At 42.2% G+C, this 23520-nt stretch overlaps 2 protein-coding genes across 3 annotated transcripts in view; one reads left to right on the top strand and one right to left on the bottom strand.

Annotated features, from left to right (window-relative positions):
• Positions 1 to 4732: 4732 nt before the first annotated feature.
• sp5l (Sp5 transcription factor-like) lies at positions 4733 to 7282 on the top strand. 2 transcript variants are annotated; one of them, XM_084366473.1, is made up of 2 exons: positions 4733 to 4921; positions 5463 to 7282. In XM_084366473.1, the coding sequence occupies exon 2, from the start codon at positions 5556 to 5558 to the stop codon at positions 6498 to 6500; it is 945 nt and encodes a 314-aa protein (XP_084222599.1). In that variant the 5' UTR covers positions 4733 to 4921; positions 5463 to 5555; the 3' UTR covers positions 6501 to 7282. The 2 variants fall into 2 exon arrangements, with proteins under 2 accessions (XP_084222599.1, XP_084222598.1); XM_084366472.1 differs by having other exon boundaries at positions 4733 to 5075.
• A 951-nt stretch (positions 7283 to 8233) lies between these two features.
• Positions 8234 to 23520, bottom strand: part of arhgef25a (Rho guanine nucleotide exchange factor (GEF) 25a) — a gene marked incomplete at its 5' end in the record, with an annotated part of 56362 nt that continues 41075 nt past the window's right edge. The window contains 13 exon segments of the mRNA XM_084366642.1: positions 8234 to 10101; positions 12196 to 12330; positions 12521 to 12750; positions 13754 to 13934; positions 14143 to 14334; positions 14459 to 14536; positions 14647 to 14697; positions 15146 to 15238; positions 16852 to 16941; positions 18393 to 18462; positions 18691 to 18794; positions 19165 to 19231; positions 21007 to 21131. Coding sequence (XP_084222768.1) covers positions 9976 to 10101; positions 12196 to 12330; positions 12521 to 12750; positions 13754 to 13934; positions 14143 to 14334; positions 14459 to 14536; positions 14647 to 14697; positions 15146 to 15238; positions 16852 to 16941; positions 18393 to 18462; positions 18691 to 18794; positions 19165 to 19231; positions 21007 to 21131 — 1542 coding nt within the window. The 3' untranslated portion in view covers positions 8234 to 9975.

Here is a 23520-nt window from a genome sequence, read left to right as displayed (position 1 = left end):
AAACCTTCTCAATCAGTCAGTATCTTAACATGCAAACTAATATTCCACTATTATTCCAAAAACAACTATATTCAGGATTTTAATTATTCTGTGTGGATAGTCATAGTTGGGCCTTTTTCCCAACGTAGGATTTTCCAGTTAAGGCATGTGGGATATGTCTAAATTATTATTTACCAAATCACCAGGGTAAAAGTCAGAATTGAATGTTTGTGCAAACTATGCATATGTTGCAACTCTACTTTTATTTACGTTCAGTTTCTAATTTTTTTCATGTGACAATGTTGTGTTCACAAAAACAACTTGGTAAGGTTTAGGAAAAGATCAGGTTCTGGCTTAAAATATCTGTTCTGGTCGACCACAAACATGCGTGGAGATGTCGGATCTTCCCCTCAAAAATATGGACAAGTTATATAGTCCAAAGGTCTCCTTAAAAATATTCTGTGGTGTCGGACTTACGAATGATGAAACGCAGTCTCAAAGTGCGCCCACTGGCTTGGCAGCCGTCTGCTTTTAAACGTGTAATGTGACCGTGACATAACTTGTTTTGTAGGAATGTCAATATATTAAAGAGCCTATGACAAATACAAACGTGCAGGGCCACTGATAGTTATGCTCATGTCTAGGACAAAATAATCCCCAAAGGCCCCCCCAGCATATTATTTCAAGGGTGAGAGGGGGCGCCCTCATGGCCTGGTGTTCCACCCTTGTCAGCGGCCCTGCGACTGTATCAGTGTGATATGCAGAAAACATTAACTTCCAACATTTTGCAATATATGGCCTCTTGCCTGTTTATGGTCAGATCTCGTGTTGCCTCGCCAACAGTTTCCAAGGCTGGAGCAGAGAAGCATGCCCAAAAAAAAAAGAAAAAAAGCTCACATTCCTGCTCGTAAGAAAACAGACTTTATTTTAAACATTATGAAAGACTTAGATATATACAGGCTTTTTGTTATGCACAAATATTGCAACACCTGAGTATGCATGGCTGCATGTCAACGGGAATATTAGTGAAATATTAATTTTCATTAGCCATGTAAACAGCTTCGTAGGAAGATGGTCTTTTTTGGAATAAGGGCAGAAAACTGAATGTTTTATGCATGTAAACATAGTCAATCTCTCTTCAATCTCTCTGTGCACCCCCTTCTCAAACACACACACACTTCTAACTCAATAGGAAACAGGAAAGAGACTCCTGAATGAGGTATCAAATTGTTCCCACTGTAAAGTCCAGCTGTTGGTATTGCTCCTCATCCCAATGAAACCGAGTGTCATGGTAATTACGGCCCATCTTGTCCTGTCCTGGATTGCTGAATGGTTAAAGAGTGAGGCCCTACAGTTAGCAGCAGGCTTTTACATGCTGTCTGTCTCATCCATTAGGCCACATTTGTCACATGAGGGCCATTGAGTCAGCACAGTGCTGTAAAATTGGCTTTTTGACATGGCCACCAGTACAAAGGCTGCTCTCCTCCGCGGCTGCCCTTTTTCGAGTGCAGATGGTCAAGACAGCTGGGACAATTTAGTGATCTGAGGCTTTTAAACTGCCCCCCAGGCATGATAAAAACAGCTTGAGAAGCCACTTGCATATTCTACGTTCTGAGCTCAAGATTATGTCTGCAACACAAACGACACCATTTGTTTTCTAGAGCGAGCAAAAGGACAAAAAAACTTCCCAGGATTGTGAGATTTCAGAACGTTAAACTCTCACAAAAAGCCCTGTTGAGTTTTGATGTCTGTTATGTTTTTCTTGGATGTGTTTCCTGTGTTTTTCTGTTCAGAAATAGGTGCACTACAGCGTCTCGCCTTGTTGGGATTTACTCCGTGTCAGTTTTGAAGTTGAAATCGCTGCTAGCCACCCAGTCAGAGCAGCCGGCAATCTATGACGGAGCGGGGCCTGATTACCAGCAATCTCACCAGCTGTTTAATGAACACAGGGACCTCTTTCTCTGGAAATGAGTTTTCCCTTGAAAACTGTGGAAGCCGTATCCAGGTCTATTTAAATGAGGTAACATGGGGAAGGTAAGCACCACCACATGAGCATTGTTTTCACAGTTCAAAGTGAGGAGAGAGTACTTTGCACTTCAAAGCCACTCATCTGGGAGGCAGTACAGTGGGGGTGGGGTGGCGTGGGGGAGAGGGGACAGGAAATAAGAATCAGGGTAATTAACAACTTCTGCTCCGTAATAAACCAGAGACACAGCATACCTCAGCCTCCAAGATACACTCCTGTTTTCATGTCCTCCGCGCTCTTTTTCCTTTACTACTGTTTTCTTTCATCCTAAATGTTCACTTTAATTTGGAATTGGACGATTTTCCTCAATGCTCGGGGTTACATCACATTTTTTAATGTTTGCATGGGGGATTCGTGTCGCACACAACCTATGCTTCTTATGCATGTCTCATTTTAACTGCACCACCGACGTGCAGACGTTTACCCTCTCTGAAATGATTTTGTTAAATTTGTATTTCCAGGTAGATGACTGGAAACATTTGGATAATTATTCAAAGAGCTCATTAAAATGCATCTTTATTGGATTTGCTGCTTTTGCTGAATCTAATAATTAATGCAGTCTAACATCTTGTAAATGTTTTTTTTAAATAAAGAAATATCATCATTATCATTTTTTAAATTCTGAAACACAGATTTTCTGTGTTGCTCAGTCTTGTTCTCACCTATTTAAGAACTGTGTGATTCATTGGCAGGCAGCAGCTGAAGTCTGCACTTCATTGTGAGTCTTAAGAAATCTTTCGTCTCAAGCTGAGGTGTCTCTCTGTCAAGGACACAATGCTGCACTTTGTCTGCTCTGCTGTCGCACCAGCAACTTCAAAAATGCCTCAACCAAATGGGACGGCTCGGCGGTGTCTTTGTTGCCTTTTATTTATTTTCAAAGCTGTTAATTCCATCAATTACATCTTCGCTGATAAAGTTTATACATTTCTAATTTGAACTGGCCCCTCCTTATGTTTATTTAAGGATCACAGTCTGTGAAACAGGGAGAAGAATTAGATAAGTGAGAAAAGTAGGAATTTACATGAGAAACAGGTTCCCAGCCTGGATTTAAACTCTTAACATTGTAATGGTGAACAGACTTACAGAATGAGATTAAGCCTCAATCTGCATTTAATGGAGCAGATCTGAAGCGGCCTCTACTTGAACTCTGAAATGTGAGAATGTCTCACAGGGCAGCCTATTTGACATGTCACCCACTGGTGAGAACTCTGAGGCTTTGATTGAGTTTTATCAATTAGCTTTGTCAGGGAAAATACTGTGACTGTCTTCAGTAGTGTGTGTGTGTGTGTGTGTGTGTGTGTGTGTGTGTGAGCCTCACGCCTGGCAGGCCGAGGATCTGCACTGCTGCAGCGTGAAGGAAAAAAAGTATATATTATGAGTCATCTGATAGCTGGTAATGTGTGTTTCTAATTTTCATTCTCATATTCTTGTGTATTGGGATCAATAATCTATCTATCTGTCATACTGGGTGATTCATTTTCTGCAGATTTATATCCCTTAAAGGTGCAAAATGTAGTTTTGGGGAAGAAATGTTAATCCGAAGAGAAAGATCTTCATTCACTGATTTATTTTGTTGTTGTGCCTAAACAAACTAAATAAACAAACTCACTCTGTTTCATGACTGATTATACCGAATAAACAAACTGACCTTAAAGGACAACACAATTTCATACTGTTTTACTTTGTCTATATTTGGCGGACCCTGCCACCTTTCTAGCTTCAAACAATGTTGTCGGACCTTATTTACCTCTGAGAACAGCTTGTTTATTCAGTTATGGAAAAAATTAGTATTTCTGAGTTTGAATTTCTTCTCCAAAACTTCACAGGGCCCCTTTAAGCAGAATAATGCACATTGATTCCAGCGTTAGATTATAAAATTCAGTTTGACTAAACCAAAAGTGCATGTGTTTATTAACTGTTACCAAACATTTCATAAACAAAATCTAAACTACATTTACTCACTTTTTTGTCCTGACATCATTTTCTCTGATATAAAGTTTTGGCGGTGCAAAATGTACAACGATGACTAAGAAAATTGTACTTTTATGCTTTCCTGTAAGTATAAATACATTTTCCTTTAAAATAATTGTTTCTTTGTGTTTGTATTTGTTGACTGGAGATCAGTCAGGAGCTTGCCGACCTTTTCATTTTCATCACCGATCGTTGCCAGAAATAAAATAAAAAATCCATGTATTTATACTATCTTTACTTGAATTCCCACAGAGGAGTTGAAGCAGTATGCAAATACTCCCAGAGTGAGCAAGAAAATATCTTGACTAAGCTGGCTATTTTAATCTCAGCTCTTTTAACAGACTAAGCATTTTGTTCTCGTGCTCCTAAATGTGGATATTGAAAGTTGCTGAAACACTAAATGTTAACACTTTGAAATGCTTTTTTTTTTTGTGAGGGCTGATTTGAAATGGAAAGGAGTGGATCGTGGGATGTCCAGAGAATTTCAATCAGATGTGATGTTGTGAGGAGAAGATGTTACAAAATCTTTTTTTTTTTACATTTTTTATAGAACAATTGGAGGAGGAGTCAGCTCTTGGGGTCAGCATTTGCTTGAAATTGAGTGAAATTATGAGTAGCCCACCCCTTCACCTAACAACCCCCCCTCCTCCCTCCCTCCCTCCCATCTCCTCTCTATTGACTGGCTCTCCTGCATCATACTGGAGACCCCGTTGAGAGGATCTTTTCTCTCTATAAAGAGAAGATGCAGCTCAGGCGCCTTTGAGATGATCGCAAGGATTTACTGCGCGCCTCTCTGCCTCCAGCTCCGCACGGGCATCCTCGGCCGCCTCGACGCCGAATCATCTGGACTGCTGGCGTGCTAAAAATACTTGAATGGGACATTTGAATGACGCGGGATTTCCGAGTCTATCCTGCCAGAGTGTCTGAGTCATCCAAGACCTGAATGTGAGCATCTTTTCTCCCCTGCGCTCCGCCGAGTACTTCAGACTTTGTGCGTCGTCGTCAGTTTGTGTTGCAGGTGCGCGGGGAAGCAGCGTGAGGACAGATGGCTGCGCTGGCGATACAAAGAACTGACAACTTTTTGCACACCTTTTTACAGGTTTGTGGTGTAGTCAGCTGTTCTGAAGCAATGCGCGCAGATTTATTGCCTGTTTGTGTGTGTGCTGGTGCAAGCTTGTGCGTAATGGATGAATATGCTTCACGTGTTTGGTCCGTGTGATAATAATTAACATTGTTATGTTGGTAAAATAATCTGCAAACAAACAGTAAAAGAGACGAGTAGGATTTTTTATTTCTTTTAAAATACATCAGGAAAAAGGTCATTTCATGTTTAAAAATAGCCAGTTCATTTAAACTCCTGTGCCAAATTCTCAACTTTTAATCATGAAATTTAAAAGAAAATATTAATAATAACAACAAATCAAGGAAATTAAAATTGTCTTTAAAGTTGCCCATCTAATCTGATGTGTGTTTGTTTGCCACACAGGACCGGACGCCCAGCTCCTCTCCAGAGGGAGCCCCTAACACCCTCTCCTTCCTGGCCACCACCTGTAGCCAGGCCTGGCAGGTGGGAAGTTCCATGGGCTCAGAAGGCTCCCAATTCCCCTACGAAGGCACCGTCAGCTCCACATCAGGAATGTTTCAGCTGTGGAGCAACGACATGGCCCCCAGCACGGCCCTCAGCACACACCAGATGACCTTCACCGTGCCCAAGGTGCAGTTCCCCGGTCACATGCAGTCGGGCCTGGGCCACCATCATCATCACGCCCATCACCACCACCACCATGAGCTGCCTCTCACCCCTCCGGCTGAACCCCCCTCTTCCTACTCCTTCGAACTCTCCCCTGTGAAGGTGCTGTCCTCGCAGCCGCAGGCCAACGGCCCGTATTACCCTCAGCACAACAGTGTGGGACAAAACTTCCCCAGCTTCCTCCAGAACTCCTCAGCCAGGCATCACCTGCCTGGAGGCCACATGGAGGAAGGGCAGCAGTGGTGGAGCCTACCCCAAACTAACGCCACCCCTTCCAACCATCCCTTCTCTCTGGGCAGACAGCTGGTTTTGGGCCACCAGCCCCAGATAGCTGCTCTTCTCCAGGGCACCTCCAAGGGCCTGCTGAGCTCCACACGCCGCTGCCGCCGCTGCAAGTGCCCCAACTGCCAGGCAAACGGCGGAGGCTTGGAGTTTGGAAAGAAGAGACTGCACATCTGCCACATCCCGGAGTGTGGCAAGGTGTACAAGAAGACCTCTCACCTCAAGGCACATCTACGCTGGCACGCAGGAGAGAGGCCCTTCATCTGTAACTGGCTCTTCTGTGGTAAAAGCTTCACCCGTTCAGACGAGCTACAGCGGCACCTCCGCACACACACCGGAGAGAAGCGCTTTGGGTGCCAGCAGTGTGGCAAGAGGTTCATGAGGAGTGACCATCTCTCCAAACACGTCAAGACCCACCAGACCAGGAAGAGCCGGTCTGGGCAGCCTTCACAGAGCACGGATCCTCTGCTCACCAATATCAAGAGAGAGTGATCTCTGCGGCCCGTCATTCAGAAATAATAATCAATCAATGAACAGACTGTGTGACTCACACTTACTGCCATAGATTTGCACTAGAGGGTAAGCATCAAGCTCCCTGAACATCTTCGGTCATCAAAGCCCTACTTTTGACATCAAGTAGTAGCGTAAAAATATATTTAGAGACCATTTTTAATCAGAGTAATTGTGTGCTTTTTGGGGCAAGGCGCCTTTAAAGAATACTTGAAGCCTTTTTTCGGTGATATTGTGAGAGTTTTGCTGAACTCACCTGAAAAAAAAAAACTGATGAACAATTTACGATTTGTTTAAATTTCAACCAATGTGACAATCTGATTTTTTTTTCTTTCTTTCAGAGTTCATTGTGTAAATATTTTATTCATGTGAAGGACAGACACGAGCAAAATCCCACAAAGTTTACCTGAAAATGTCCATATTATCATGTTCAAGATAAATGTATGCCTTAGTACAGCTAAAATGAAAAATGTCTGCTCTTGGATGCAGGTTCAGGACGGGGGAAATGTTTCTGTTGCTGTTGATAATTAGATTTTTATTCCAAAACGAATCCTAATTTGTCCGCTTCAAGGTAGGGATCTTTTTTGAAATGTGAGTCTTTGATCTACAGATTTCTCTCGGCTGTGTGAAGCACCATTTCTCCTGATCAGCAAGCATTTTTAATTTTTAACTTCTTTGTAAATTATGTATAAATATCATGAACAATTTTATCGGGGGTTATGGCCGCATGTACATTTTAATAAACATTGTCCTTGCTGAAACAATTTCACTGTTTCTAATTATGTCTTTTTTTTTTAAAATCTTGATGACTGACTGTGAAGTAAATGTGTGTGACTGACTCAATGGTTTTAACCTTCTTAGCCCATTCAATAAAACGTGTGAATTTCTGCCGCCCCACGGCTCCTAAAGATCTAACATTTTATTTAAATTGTAATTCGATTGCATTCAGAACACAAAAGCTGCTCATTGTTCTGTCGGCGTGAAGGAAGAAGCCCCTAAAGAAGCCCTAACATGGTGGGCTGTTCAAAGATTTTCACACCTCAAAGTAAATACCCAATCCATTGATGGGGCTGTTTGTCTCGCCTGCTGCAATCAAGTTCACAGTCATGTGGCTTTTAATGAGTGTTTTCTTTCTCTCAATGGAGAAGATTGAGTCAACAGATGCAACAGAGGGCATTGGAGAGGAATTCCCTGTGAATGGGACCCCTGTTGTCGAGACCCCCTCAGTGGTGACAGGAACTCCCTTTGATTTTGCACCCTTGTGAAAGTTAATACCCCTCTCCCCCTCCTCGTCCCCAGCCTCCATATATCACAGCCGTGTTACGATCGGCCCTGCTTTACTGCCCAGAATGGGGCTTTATTCAGAGGCCAGCCAACCAGATGTCTGCTCATCCAGGGGTTTCTTCTCTTTTTTTTTAATCCTGTTTGAACTTTCTCCAAAGGGGGATGCCGAAGCAAGCAAAACGCTTTGCCTTTGTCTTTAACAGGCGATCAAAAAAGTGGGGTGTATAGCAAAAATTACAGGCTACTTTAGTCTTGCCTCTAGTTAGATCAATAAGGAATGATCATGTTGTGAGAATGCATAAAGATGTAAGTGGTTACAAAGCACTTTTTCACAGAACAGAAGCGATAACTGTCTGTCGACATCAAAAGAATCCACAGTTCTTTTAATCAAGTCAATCCAGAGAGATTATAGAGAAGCACAAACGCCGCACTCAGCTTCAAAAAGACACTTTTTTATTTGATATGATACAACAGTTTCTACTCAGTCAAACATGGCATCAACCAACCAACCCTCTCTTGGTTTTAAGTCCTTGCTTTTGGTTCTCTGTAGTGGTATTAGTTGAGTTAAATCAGTAATCCCCATGAAAACAGTTCACATTAATTGATTCTGTGAGATGGTTCCGCTCACCTAATGTCTAAATTTATAATTGTTTCTCTTGGACAGGTTATTGAGCAGCTTTTTCTTCAATGTGAGCGCTGAAATATGAGGCCTATTCATCTTTGGTGCAGCTGTATGATCCAACTAAACTGGAAGTGAAAGCCTTGTGGGGACCTCTACTGGCCACAAAGAAGAACTGACCTGATATTGACAGGATAGCCCCCTTCATCCACTTCGCTCTCCTCTTTCTGTCTTTCCTAAGCGTTGCAATCCTGATAGCTACACAGATATCTACGACTGATAAGAGTAATGGCAAACTCAACTACAGGAGTATTTGAGTGGTGAGCTGCTGTTTTTTGGCACTGTTGTCTGAGGAAGAGGGAGCATGCAGATTCATCAGCGTCCTGCGACATATCATCCTTCATTTTCCAAGCGGAGCGTTCCTTGGCTTTCTCGGGTCTTCCTTCATCTTACAAGTGGAAATATATGATTGCATTTATGGTATGCACTGTACAGTATTTAGTCCAAGAGGGAAAAAGCTAACAGAGATTATAGAAATGGTGCACAGCCTTGACATGACAACAGTGGACTAATAAAACAATTCATAAACCACAAGCCACCTCCGTGTAAAGTAGAGTCATGAGAGTCAATAACCGAGAAGATGTTGCATGCAACACTTTGGGTCAGCACAGCAGTCCCTTTGAATGCACCCACTGGGCGAAGCAGCTCCTCTTGAGTTGCCCAAAGAGCAAAAATGTATTCCGACGTGACGTCATACCCACAGAGAACCTCCAGGGGGCTCCATCACACCTTTTTTGTCCAGATCAAACGAGGGCTGGTCAAACAGAATAAGAGAGCACGCAGGAGCCCTCAACACTGTGGCGAGAAAGAAAAGTTCTTCACTGTCAGTTTGAGTGAGTTAAGTCTCTGTGGCGTGTTCACATCAAGTGCTTTTTCCCATTCTTATCGACACAAACAGCAACTCAGTTGTCAGCAGGGGAATGACAAAATGCACTAATGTAGCTGTACTTGTCTCTTCACAACGGGGCATCAGAATTACCAGAGTACAAAAGGAGCTGCTGCCACTCCTCGCACACTCTCATGCACACACACACACACACACACACACACACATCCGCACATTAACACACATCCAGGCACACACGTAACTCCAGTGACCGCCCCAATTAGGAATGGATATTTCTTCATTAAACAAATTCCCCCTTGCCCTTTAAAAGAGAGAAGAGTATACAAACTCTCAAAAAAGGTAAAAAGCAGAAATTGTCATAACAGAAATTGTCGAGTGTTTTCTCTCTGAGCCCAGCAACATCCTACTGGGTGCTGTTCGTGTACACTCAAGGTGGCTGAGGCTAGTCACCTTCCATTGAATGGCTCTCTAAAAACAGGAGCAAAGTCATTTCATAGCTGCAGCCCATAATTCCTTCATGTGTTCCTTCATTATCCTCCAGATATCATAACTGAACCAGCCTGGCATAAACAGACAGTAGACAAGTCCTCCTCCTCCTGAGGCGTTTAGCTGCTGTCCTCCTGACCCAGGAGACACAGTGTCAGAGTTCATAGGTCATCCTCGGCTAACTGAGCCAGGTTGCTGGGCCGTCGTCCAGCTGAGGGGCCCGACAGTGGAAGCTGGCTCCCAGCGTCAGTAGCTTGACCCCTTCGGCAGCCCTCTCCTGCTCTCTGCTGGGGAGAGAGGGAACATTCGTTGTTATAAAGCGCTTCCACGTACTCAACTCACACATCTGCAACCCTGAATCCAAAATAGTCAAGACACTGTGTAAACATGAAAAAAAAAAAAATGTGCTGATTTGCTTTTCCTTGTTGACGTAAACTCAATTGAATACAATGCAAAGACATAATATTTAATGTTTTACCTCATCTGCTTTGTTGATATTTGTAAATATGTGCTTATCCTGAATTTGACTGACTTACAAAAGACTGTTAAAGTTGTGGAACGCTAAAAAACACCTGGAACATTTCACAGGTAAACAGGTTGATTGGCTATGAAAGGTTCAGTCGCTCACAAGCAAGGATGGGGCGAGGCTCACCACTGTGTGAAACACATGATAACATGGGCTCGGGAACACTTCATAAAACCGTTGCTGGTAAACACTGTAAAATTGCAAATAGCTGAATTCTGTGTTTATTTACATTTTACACGGCACTCCAACTTTGTTGGCATCGAAGTTGTACTATTTGAACTTTATTTTCATTTTTATACTAAACATAAAATATATTATACTTTAAATACAGTATTCTTTACTCCATATCAAATATATTCACATTTGAAAGAGGAACTGTATTGTCTACAGGTTAAATATACATATAAAAAAAATATATACCAACATTATATTCTTACTAATTTACACAATAACACTTTTAACTCCCTTTAAAATAATGGTGCTGTAGTGTATTCTAGATTTATATTACAGGAAATATACTTAAAAAATATAAGTTAAAGTTAGTCCACTTACTTACTTTGTTTTACTTTTTGTTTTCCAACAAAGTTCCCTGGAGTTTTCATGTATTTCAAGTTACATTTGAGTGTAATCTTTAAGTGCATGAATATAAAAAAAAAAAATCTACATTGCAAGTACTTATGGTAGTAATTCAGTGTACTTATAGAATGCTGCTTCATAGAACAAATGCATGCACATGCACACAAACACAGACACATAACCACAGAATACGAATTTCAGTTGATAGCAAAACAGAACTGGCTTGTTTTGAATTATGGGTCACTCAAAATTAAAAAGTTAAAACAGTGACTGGGCATGGAGGAAGAGAGGGGCGGGTGCAGTGGACAAGACCCAAACAGAGAGAGACCATGGAGAAACAGGGCGGACACACAGGCAGATGTTGAACTGGGTAAGAATTAAGTAAATATAATTTATTTGGATTGCACAGAAAGGTGTCTTTTACTGAAGGTGAGTCAGTAAGTATCGAGGTAAGCTGCAGTAAGTATAAATAACTTGCTAATCATTTAATGGAAAATGAGGTTATTGGGATTTTTTCTTTTACAGCCCCCAGTTTAAAAGTGCATTAGCCCAAGCTCCATCTATTCACCCCAGACTACGAATAGGAAACGATTATCTGCCTTTGATAGGCATCTCGCTCTGATTTCCTCGTCTAGCTCAGCCAGCTTCCTGTTTGTTCTGTACCAAGCCTGTTCAGCCTGAGTAAACAGAGAGAGGTGGGGAACAACAACCGCTGGCTTGTCCACACACACAGCCCACTGATGACAGAGGGAGACTTGCTAATGGTAATGTAAAGCCCAACAACAGGATGCTGCCATTGTTGACTGGCCAGATGTGGAGAAAAAGTCAAAGTGGAGACAGACAGGCCTGAAATTTGGCAAAATGTTATATTTTGTGTAAATGTTTGTGGAATTTCCCTTCTTTGTATTCAACACTGTAATCAATTTCCCTAAAAAATATACTTATTTTTATTGATTCCTTTTTCATCCAATAGGGGGAGCAACAACTCTTCTTATGACTCAACAACTCTGCACCGGATGTGTGTCGAAATAAATGGTTACAATTTACTAAAGTCTTTCATCTTTTAATTAACATTAATGAGCGCATTGGAATTATTGTTAGACGTTAGACAATGGCCCATTATTTCCCCAGTGGTTAGCTTCCTGTGGCTTGTTTTGTCATTAATTTTCCCAATGCTGGTGTTGAATAATGACTGCCAGACAACCCAGGAGCAACGTGCAAAAAAATGAAATCTTATATGCAACAGCTTTGTCTGTAAATGCATGCATATATACACTACCTGTGCACTTTGTGTGGTGGGTGTGTACAGCCCATTTGACACAGCTTGACAGTTTGGCTGATCAGTGAAGCCCAGTTGGACATGTGACGGAGAAACAGTGTGGGAGTCAGCAGGGCATGGCTGGACCACAGCAGGCTGCAGATGCAAACAACAGGCAGGTCGATCACTAACACAGCATGCACACAACACCATTTGCTGTTTTTATGATTCCATTTGTGTGATCGTCCAGTCCCACAGCCAAAAAAGCTTAAGAGGAAAGCAGACCTGGCAGTGTCTCAGGTGTCTCATGAATAGCAATATGGAGAGGCAGCTTAGGAAAACTTACGTCCCGCTGTGAGTAAGTCTCGCTGGGTCCTTGGCCCTGGCCTTGGCTGGGCAGGTAGAGCGCGGGCAGGGAGGTGTTGTAAGAGTGAAGGGAGGGCAGCTTGTGACGGTCAATTGAGGCGGAGGAGTGGGGCCGAAGGGCGCTGGCAGCAGACAGAGGGGGCCTCATGCACCGGCCCAGGCTGTTAGACTTGCTCTCTCGCCTTTGATACTCAATAGGTGACTGTAAGGCTGAAAGACACAGAAACAGAGACAGCTGTTACAAAGCTCTACGCTCATCAGAACTACATAAAGACTGAGTAAAAGCTTTATCACAACTATAATGTGATGTTAAACTTCTCGGAAGACATATTTTATATGATTATTGTGTTATTTATGTGTTTTTATACCAGCCTCCATTTATGGAGGTAGTTGCCAAAAAATGCATTAACATTTATATATGCTAACAGCTACATTATAGCGCAGGCCTATTCAACTGGCCACCCATGGGCCAAATGCAGCCCTTCAACAACCTCATTCCAGCCCTATGATTATCTGGTTGGCAGGCATATTAGCCCATTCATTTGTTAAGTCTGGTGCTAAGCACATTAATACTCTCATTTCAATCAAATGTTTTAAGCTAGGCTGTTTAAGCGGAGGGTATCTACGAGAATCCGACTGACCAGCTACTTCTAAGATTAAAACGGTGCATTGTTTTTTTCTGTATACTCTTGTATACATATAACTTTCCTTTTTCAATTCATGGGTGTATGTTACCTGTCTGAAGCCTACTGAAAGTGATCTAAGAGAATGGAAGTCCATTTTCACCAGGAAATAAAGGAATGACCTGAATAAAACTACAGATGATAAGTAAAACTGTATATACCTTGTCATAATGTAGATACATTTTTGAGATTATGAGATCCACAAACTAAAATTTTCAACCTACAATCGCATCTAGAAAAAAAAAGTTGTGACACTGTGTAAAACCCTAATAAAAACAAAACTCAATCATATCTAAATGAACTGTGTTTACCAACAACAGTTTTACGAAGTGTGTCTGAGCCCATGTAGTAATATCCTTTATACACAGGAAAAAGACTACACAGTTAAAAAACCCACAAAACTAATCACACCTCACACTGATTCGACTGCTTACAATGCTTGTGCTCTGACAATAAGTAGAAAATAAGATGGAGCATGATTTATGGATTAGGGGATGTGGTGTCGTATTCGGAGCTCAGCTGGGACTTACCATTGAGGAAGTTGCGCTGGGATTCCAAGATCTGAACAACATCATTGACCCAGGCCCGGCAGATGTCGGGGGAGGAGGCCTGCAGCTGGAAGCGCACCACACTCCCGTCAGGGTTGCGTGATGTCAGCACAAAGGGGGCATCATCGCCGTCAACGCTGGGCTCCACCCCCAGGCAGCTCACCTGGAACATATCACATCTGATTAGCATCTGTGAGGAGTCCGGCCTGCTGAGCTGCTTGTTAAATACTTCCACTAACACATGCAAGCCTCTAAAAAATCCCTGCCGTGGGATTATGTAACGTGTGCTGATTTGGGCAAGAATTAGTGGGGATCTGTTGTGTAACTCGTAACCTGGGAGTAAAATGTACTTCATCAAATGAGACACAAACCTTGATGCTGTTCTTGAAGATGTATCCAGGGATGGAGAAACCTTTCTTCCTGTCGATTGGCTCGCTGAAGATGACCATCTGCTCAAAAAGGAAGACCCGTCTCTCCTTGGCTCGGGACAGGAAGCTACTGTCCTGCTCGGTGACGGTGAAGGTGTCTTGCTGGAGCAGCTTGCCCTGGGCTGTGATCTTCCCCTGGTACCACGGCGAAAGACAAACACAACAAACGGAGGAAGTGGTGTTGTTTTCACGGGCTGAATAGTTGGCATGAGAAATGTTTTGAAGACTGTGAGAGATGGTCCAAATTCCTGAGACGTACCTCAAAGCCTTGTAGTCTGCCCACGTTCATCATATCGTTGCAACGTTTTGGCACAAAGCACATCACCTCAACCGCTTTCTGTTTAAAAAGACAAAAGCCAGGTTGTTATCAAGAACACTCATAAAAGGTTTTGCACACGTAAAAAAAACCAAAACCTTTAAACTTTATATTTATGAATCAGGACCAACCTCCAACTCCTCCGTGTCCATCCCAGCTTTGGTGTAATACTTGAGGAAGTCCTGCTCAAATAAACACAGCATGGTCACAGAGCATTCCAGGTTTACTGCTCAGAGTAAGGTGAGGACATCTGGAGGAGTATTTATGGGGGCTGAACCCACCTTTCATTTAAATGCCAGAGGGCCCAGTTTTATACCAGGGATGTCATTTTATGATCATCTTCAAAGACTCTTACATATGATTGTTTAAATCCTCCGGTAAGAATGGAGTCTCGTTATGTAATTTGCCTCTTCCTCTTCCCTGGCTGAACAGATAATACGCCCAAGAGTGTCGTCAGTGTTTCTTGACGGAGGGGTGTACGCGTGTGTGTGAATGTGTGCTTGTATGTTTACAACCCTGTGACTGACCCTGCTGTGTGTCAGACAGCTGCACAGTAAACACCAGTACGTATGCGTGTGTGCATAGGAGTTGGTGTGTGATCAACAGCACAGCAGTGCGTCTGCTTTTCACCTTGAGCAGCAGCTGGTACTTCATGATCCTCTGGACAGGTTTGATGAGCAGGTCGTTCAGCTGCAGCCTGTGGCCCAGCTGCTGCCGCAACTCCTGACAGCGGAGACGGACACAAACAACACGACATTGGTCAGCGTGACAGCCGCGGCACAAAAAAACAGCAGCTAATGGCCAATTTAATCCCTCTCAGACAATATATCGAAGGGATTATACTGTTTGTTTGTTTCGTGTCAATGTAAAGGAACTAATAACAATCTGAATAATAAATGGCAGAGGAAAAGACACCCACATGGCCATGTATAATATATAGTATGGGAACTGTTAGACATCCATGCATACTGAATAGCTTAGTAGCTACAGGCCTGAGTGGCAGGTGGCCAGTGCATCATGGGTATACAAGTGTTTGTCCTGAATTAATTAGTGAATATGATCAAAAACAACTTTTAGAGCTTAGGTCATGTATTAAAGTCCCTCTACAATTAAAATGTGTTTTTCTTCTTGTTCCTACAGTTGAATGCTCGAGTTTCACTGTGTAGAATGATGCATGTGCAGAGTTTGACACCAGAAGGCTGTTTTCACATTTATCAATGAAGGTGACAATTTTCTCCGTGCTCAGTGAAAATTGGACTGTAAGAGGCGGGCCTACGAGCAGGATTTGTGACATCACAACTAGTTTGTAAGCCAATCCTGGATGAGTATTCAGCATAAACGAGTGTGATGCGGAAACTTCAGTGCACACACACTGAGAATGGACTTAACAGTGGCGTAGGAGACATCTTATGTCCAGCAGTTAAACTTGTGAATTAAAAAGCGTTTGTATATTCATATATTGTCATTTTTAATGAGGGAAAAGGAGTAGCTGCCATTCTAGTACAGCGTTCGATCTGCATGCGACACGAGCAAGTGTCACGTTTTGAGCCTGTCATCCTGTTTCTATTTTCATTCCTGTCGCTTGCGTAGAAAGCGTGACATGGAAGATTGATTGATGAAGCTGAAATAGGGACTATCTTTAGACCACCATCTCCTTTTACTACAAAAACCTAAATAAGGTGCCAGTTGGCTGGGGGGGACAAGCGCCAGGGGACTGATACTGTCTGGTAAGAAAACGCATCCTCTCTACCTACTGTTGGCTATATTGTACGTCATTTCCAGTAGAGAAACATCTAAATATCACTGTGAAAATGTGTCTTTTCTGTTTAAAAAGTGCTGCTATCTCAGCAAACTCACCCATCTTTTACTGGAGTGGTTAAGGCCCTCTACACATACACAGGTCTTTCTTAAAACAAAGGTTTTGCTGACATGGCGTTGCTTTAGACCAGGGCTGCCAAAAGTGAGGCCCGTAGGCCAAGGTTGGCCCGTCATAGGGTTTGATTTGGCCCACCGTAAAAAAAATTAATGAACAGAAATGTAAGGATCCCAAAATTGTTAATTGTTTTCATAATCTGAGCACAGCAGCCAGAGTGACGCTTGTCTGCAGTGAGGACATGTTGTAAGGATTCTCTGCAAAAACCATGTCAGACACACATTTTCTATGCACGTCTTAATACATGTGTGGAGGGGATGTTTAGTTAATTCCAAGCATTTGCTGTCTAAAGCTCCACATATGTGTGAATTTGTTGGTTTTCATCTTTGAGACTAAACGTCAACAAAGTATTGATCAGTCAATTGAAAAATGGTAGAGGGTAATAAAAAGTTATGTCACTCACCTCAAAGAATGTCTCGATATACTCTGAGACGATATGTTCCGACTTGGGCTTGTTCTGACAGTATACAACGTACATGTGCAGGCGCCTCTCCTGCGTCACAAAACAAAACAAACATCATTACAAAATCATTCAGTTGAACGTGTGATACAAATTAGCCACAAGGTTAAAAAAAATACTTTAATTTGAGCCACACTGTCAGAAAAATCCTTCTTTAATTGCATTACAGATAAATGAAAATGCCCCTGAATGTGAGCGAGAATAAATGTGCAGTGACTCTTCTGGCTGCTTTTGGGAGCAGAGCAATAATGATTTGTCGGGTCCTTTGAAGTCGACTCTGTCTGGTTAGCGCCTACTCTTCTGTGACTAAATGGCTTGGGGAGTGCAGATGTGGCAGTCCTGAGAGCTCTAATGGAGTTACATGTAGATGAGCATCAGGTTATGTATAATTCACCCAGGTTACCCTCAGTGTAACCAGAGCCTGCTGATACGAGACTGTACCTAGCAACAGGCTGTATGGCTCTGTAACCTGGAGACCAGCAAGCTGCTCCACCTGAATATGGACATCATGTAACACTGCAGAGGACAGCTGCGTGCATCTGCCCACCTGCATTGCGGCTGCATGTTTACATGTGTTTATATGAGCACACATGTTACACGTCGGCGACACACCCCTTGTTTTAAAGCTGCTTTTCATTAGGACCGTGTTCCCCGTCTGCTTGTTTTCACAGTTTGACACCATGCTTAGATTCGGTTACAAGTTTCTTTCTTCCACCGCAGGCTTTTTAAGTTGATTATCCAGTGGGCTGAGCCTTATTGAATTGTTAAAGAGCTGCAGACAGAAAGAGTGAATATCGCAAAGAGTAAAGAGAGACATTAAATTTAATCATCTTCAGGCAAGAAGCAAAGCCGAGTTGGTCAAATTACCAATCGTGTCTGCACAGTCTGCATGTGCCACCACATAACCAATATGCATTAATCTAATTTTGCGTGCTGCATAAACTCTGTGACCCTCCACCGGCTCAGGCTCGATTCTATTTTACTATTTTACTATTTTACTCTGTCTTGCATGCATCACCAAAATATGTAGGAAGAAGTCGACCACAGTTTTGGGTGGAATAAAGCCTTCGTATCAAAGAGCCTGCGCTGAGGGTTTGTTATTCCTCGTCCTTTTCTGGCTGTTTTTCCCTGGTGTTTCCTGACCGGTTCAGCCCAGACTGGAAATCTGCCAGTGTGTCGTTCGTGTGTGTGTGTGTGTGTGTGTGTGAGTGTTTGCCATGTGCGCTGTTGTGAAAACACAGGCCGGACTGAGACGTATCAGTAACAGAGAAGTGGAAGGAGAGATGCTGGCAGCTGAGAGAGAAGGAGAGAGAGAGGTACAGTATGGGATAAACAGGAGCTCCACATGTTTTCTTAGCTCTGTTTACCCTCACGCCAAACAGCACAAGGAAGCAGACCCAGACACACTTCCACTGACGGCTGTGTGAGTGTGTGCATGTGTGTGCATGTGTGCGTGAGTGTGCCAGCATGGCAGTCATACTCACATGTTTAATGAAGAGCTGAGCCAGCCTCTCTGGCTCTGCCAAACACTTCTCCAGCTCTCCCAGGAAGTAGCTACAGAGAGAAAACACACACACACACACACAAAACACACACACACACACACGCAATCATCCCCAAAACGGAAGGTCAGATTTGTCTCCTGACCTATTGTTCCTTTGTCCTCCGCTCAGCCACGAACACAATACTCTGCAAATCACTGTTTGTCTTTCGCTTTGAATGCAACTTGAGCAAACATGCATTTTTCCACACATTGAGATCACATGCATAAATAAAACTTACTCTTTATGCCAGTCAAATATTTGGTGAATGTTCCCAAAAACAATCTTGTCTTTTCCCTTCATGTCCTCCGGGACATTTTTGGAGTTCATTGTGCCCATGTAGCCCTGCAAGGAAAAGACGGAGCTGCTGACGTCTGTTCACACCTCGAAACATTTATAACACACTGCGACAATCACACACCAGCTATTATTGAGCTTTTATTAACTTTCAGATGGCAAGAATTCTTCTCTGAACCAAAATATCTCCAGTTATTTAAGGCACCGGGAGATGGATCGCCTCGCAACATAATACTCTTCAAGCTAATAATTCACAAAATCTGCTTAAGACTGCAGACGGTGGGATGGAGGCAAGTGTGGAGGAATTGTGATGATAAGGCTTTAGAGCTCTCTCTGACAGACTGGGTGGATGACTAAGTTCCCTCTTCTGAGTCAGTGCAGAGTGTGTGTTCTGAGCCGGCAGACTTGTGAGGTTTACCTCCACTATGAGCCCCAGGTCTGCCACATAGTGCTTCTCTGTCTCAATAAGCTCCTTCAGTACATACCTGTGAAGATACAAATGAGGATTAGTGTTAGAGTTATGCTACCAAATTTATTTTGCACACTGCAAAAATATTGTTAGCACTTTATTTTACGAGTCCCAGTTTCCTTATTATTTTTCCAGAAAGGGATCCAGAATGATACTAAATTGGAATTTTGTAGAAAGTTTCCTGGAAAGGATTATTTGATTTTCTTACTAGTTAAAAGGAAAATGGAGAGAGCGTCCAACACTCTTTCTATTAAATCAAACTTATTAGAGTAACATACGTAGTCAGCATGAAGCAGATCAGCTGAGCATTAAAAGTGTGAAATATCAAGCTCACCCTGGAAATAAAAGTTTCTAGCTCTTTCCTTGGTTTTTAACTGCATCTCGCAGGCAGTGGAGAACTGGCTCATCACATGACCTGAGTATGGATCGTTGGTCAAAAAGTGGTTGACAGCTCTGGAGAGAGCAGCACTAGTACGTGGACTTTTATAGAGCCAAAATGAAATAAAAATATAAATAATTGAATACTTAAATGCTCGAATAAATGAATAAATAAACAGTTACATAACACAATGCTTAACTTAGAAATGAATAAATAATTATATGACTTAATGCTTAATAAATATATCATAATATAATAAAACGCTTCAATAAATGAACAAAGGAATAAATATCTTTACGACTTTGAGTTAAGATGATTTTGAAACGGAAAATGTTTCTTTGCACATGAGTATTAAAAGGAGTCGAGCATAATGTTTAACAAATAAGGAGAAGAAGGACTCCAACAAATACATTCATAGTTTCTTGAGTTAAATGGGTCTCTGACTTTTAACTTAATGTTCCCACTATGTAACTACTATAACTACTTTGATTGATATCCTGGTTCTTTCTTACAATAAATAGCCAGATACCTGCTACAAATGTGGCCTACAGACTCAGAACGTTCTCGGTTTCCCCTGTATGTACCATCAAATCCAATAGTAACTTGAAATATCCAATGAAATTTCTTGGATAAATTCTGGGAGAAGGGAAAACATTTAATTTTCTCAATTTTAGTGCAGCGACCTGCCCTGTAAGCATTTTCCGCAGCAGACATTTACCTTGTCATAGAAGTAAAAGCACCAGTGATCACATTAACAAAAGCTACTTTCTGTTAAAAGCTAACAGTGTGACATTTAACCAGCATGCACGAGACCCTAAAACTGAGGCAGCAAAATGACATTCAGGCATTATTCATTTTATTGTTCACATCTGTGCTTTGTCCTACTGTGACATGTCATGATGTCTTTCTGTTAAAGAAAGACAGCAAAAATTCTGATTTGATTTGTAATGAGACTGAAATATTCGTATTACGCTCATAAACTTCCTAAAATAGTTTTGAAAAGATTTGCTGCTCTGAGAAGTGCAAGGTCAGTCTGGTCCACGACTTTAGTCTAGACTGAATTATTGGACGGCTTCATTCTTGGTTCCCAAATGATGCATCCTAACGACTTTGGTGATCCTTTGACTTTTTTATCGAGCGCCACAAAAGTTGAGGTCAAAATTTTGGTTTGTCAAACACTTTGGTTTAAGACCAACAGTCTGCTGCGTGACATTCCCAGCAGCCTCAGCTGCACTTTGTGTTTAGTGCTAATTAGCAAATATGTTAAAATTGTCATCATGAGCATGATAAGATGAAGATTTTTCCCAGGCATATGGTGAAATCTAACACATTCCTAGATGGCAGCTGCACTCTTGAATTATAATGTTATTTATCAACAGAATATGTGGCAGCATCATTGCCAAAACACGTACATGCTTTTCTCTAAGGCACTCCTCCTCTCCTCCTCAGTGTCAGCCGCAGCTGACCATTGGCTGGATGTGTCGTCCATCAAGACAGAGCCGCTGTCATCCGGCAGAACACTGATGGACTGAGTGTCCTGAGGAGGCAGAGACAGACAGACAGACAGACAGACTATTTAACAAAGGTCCGGTGCCAGTATTGTGCATCATGCCAGGAACAAAGTAAGCAAGGGGGAGATAAAGAGCGGGAGGGAGACGATAATGATGCAGGTTGCCAAGGTGACCAGGGAGAGCAGCGAGACACGAGGAACAGAGATTGAATGATAAGAAGATCAGATTCAGATAGTCACCGTTAATGATCCGTGCTGTGCACATCAGCCACAGAGAGATGGAGAGAAAGAGATTAACAGATAAAGAGTTAGAGGGAGCGACAGGCTCCACAGATGAAGGAGATGACGAATAAAGCTGTGAAGCTTCTCGATGGAGTTTTGGCTTGAGAGGAAGAGGAATACAATTACTGTTCACCTGCTGACAATGGCATTACATTCATGATTTATGTGTGGATTAATAAATGATCTTGTTTTGCCATCTGAGGATTCAAACACATACGTAAATACATCATACGGTATCTTGTTTTTACAGCAACAAATATGTCAGTACTGCCATTTTGGCTGTGAATAGAAATGCAGGATAAACCCAAGGTTACTCTGATCTAATCGATTGTGTTCATGTGTTACATACATGACCTCCTTTTCATGCTTTTTCCTGCAATTGATATCATTTCCTGTAGGAGTCCTATAGCAAATATAGACTCATTGTGCACACCACAACAAAGCCCGCAAAGAATTAAATCATCACCAACTCAATGGACACATGCTTCACATCTGCAAACAACCCTCATGTGTGGGTAACCTATTTCTCGCTCATAATACTCACTCCTTTGTGTGGTTGTAAAATGACTCAGTTTTTGTCTTCTTACAGAGTTCTTCCCTCTATTTTTAGACGTGTTTTTCAGCCGTTTCTTTGAGGTCATTCACTCTTTCCTGGCTGTGTAAACATATAGGGGCAGCCGTCTGTCTTCACCTAAATCCCTGTGTTCCACTGCCCTAGTCAAGCAGAACCTTCCCACCTTAAACACATACACAAACCTGCACACACACACCACAGACCTACGCCTGATCCCTGCCTAACTCCCCTGGCAGGTGGCTGCCCTGATGGAGAAATAAATAGATAGACATATAAGCAAATAGAGAAAGGAACAGAACTTTTTCTTCTCTGGCCTAGTTCAACTTGTTCACCTGCCATCTTCATGATTAACTTGTTGGCGTCTACAAGTTGTGAGCTTTCACTTCTGTCACCGTGATGTATGAGAGAGAGAGAAAAAGAATGAAAGTGATAGGGCCAAGTAAAGAGAAGAGGGGTTCAGGGAGAGACAGAGAGGCTCCATGAAGACCTTCGCTCCCCCAACTCGTCTTGCCCCGCTAGGAGTGCTCCAGCCTGGCTGACAGGTCTCCCTGGCTCCCAGATCACTTCCAGATGTGCTGTGGCAAAGCCCACAGGAAAAATTCCCCTCGTCTCCCTCTGTTGCAAGTTTTGTTTTTCTACTCAGAAGCCGACGATTAAAAAAAAAACTGACAACAGTTTTAGTAAAAGCTGAGGTCATTCTCTTGTGTAGGATCTTTAAAAAAATCGATCCTAACAGTTCCATCAATCAAGAACGAGGGTGGACGGGACAAAAAATCTTTAGCATCAAGTTTCAAGTAAAAATAATCAGTGAAGAGTTTTCCTCTTTAAAAAATCTTGAGTTAGTCTTAGTTTTCTGCTGCAAAATTAATAGCTGCTCTAGCTATTATAGTTTTGATCTTAGATCGATTTAGGATCATGTCAACAACAATCTTCCACTTCGGGCCAATCCTCTGGTGCCACCACGCATTGTTAAGACTTATTTGCAACACACGTCACATGAAATGATGACATCATCACGAGTCATGTTGCGTCACCTAATGCCACCCCTGGTCTATTTTCAACGGGTTAAAGGTTTCATAGGGTTATTATTTTATATTTATAACTATGGCTCAAGTTCTGCACCGCTCCTTTGAGAATGAACACACCACACAAAATGCTGCAAATCAGCAGTATTTAAGTGATATAAACAGGGTTTAATAAAGGAATACTAATCTTTACGGCTTTAAATGTGATGTTTTTAACACCAATTGTACCTGGGAACATTTGCTGATGCTTGTTTTCCAGCAACGGCATCAGCAAGTTCTTACTTTGTAATGGGATGGAGCAGCCCATTCAAAGGGCCCATCAAGCTTTAGACATGCAAGAACAAATCAAAGGTACGGTACCGTGCTGAGGAGGAACACAGTTGGTCCCAAGTGCTGATAACTGTGATTTAACTGCTTTGGTAACAGTGCCACAAAGCGAGGGATGGCTTGAAAGAGATCTCACAATAGCAGCAGTCTTAATGAGAAACATTTTCTAAGTTATTTGTTTTTTGGGTCAGTTTGACAGATTGTGTAC

Source organism: Pagrus pagrus (assembly GCF_965226575.1).
Source record: "Pagrus pagrus genome assembly, chromosome: 11".
Classification (NCBI taxonomy): domain Eukaryota; kingdom Metazoa; phylum Chordata; class Actinopteri; order Spariformes; family Sparidae; genus Pagrus; species Pagrus pagrus.
Note: the sequence above shows the minus strand (reverse complement) of the source record. Positions and strands in the feature narration are given on the sequence as shown.

Coding starts and splice junctions, on each gene's coding strand:
- sp5l (XM_084366472.1), top strand. CDS start 5,022: ATGGCTGCGCTGGCGATACAAAGAACTGACAACTTTTTGCACACCTTT. Junction 5,076..5,462: donor TTTTGCACACCTTTTTACAG/GTTTGTGGTGTA, acceptor TTTGCCACACAG/GACCGGACGCCCAGCTCCTC.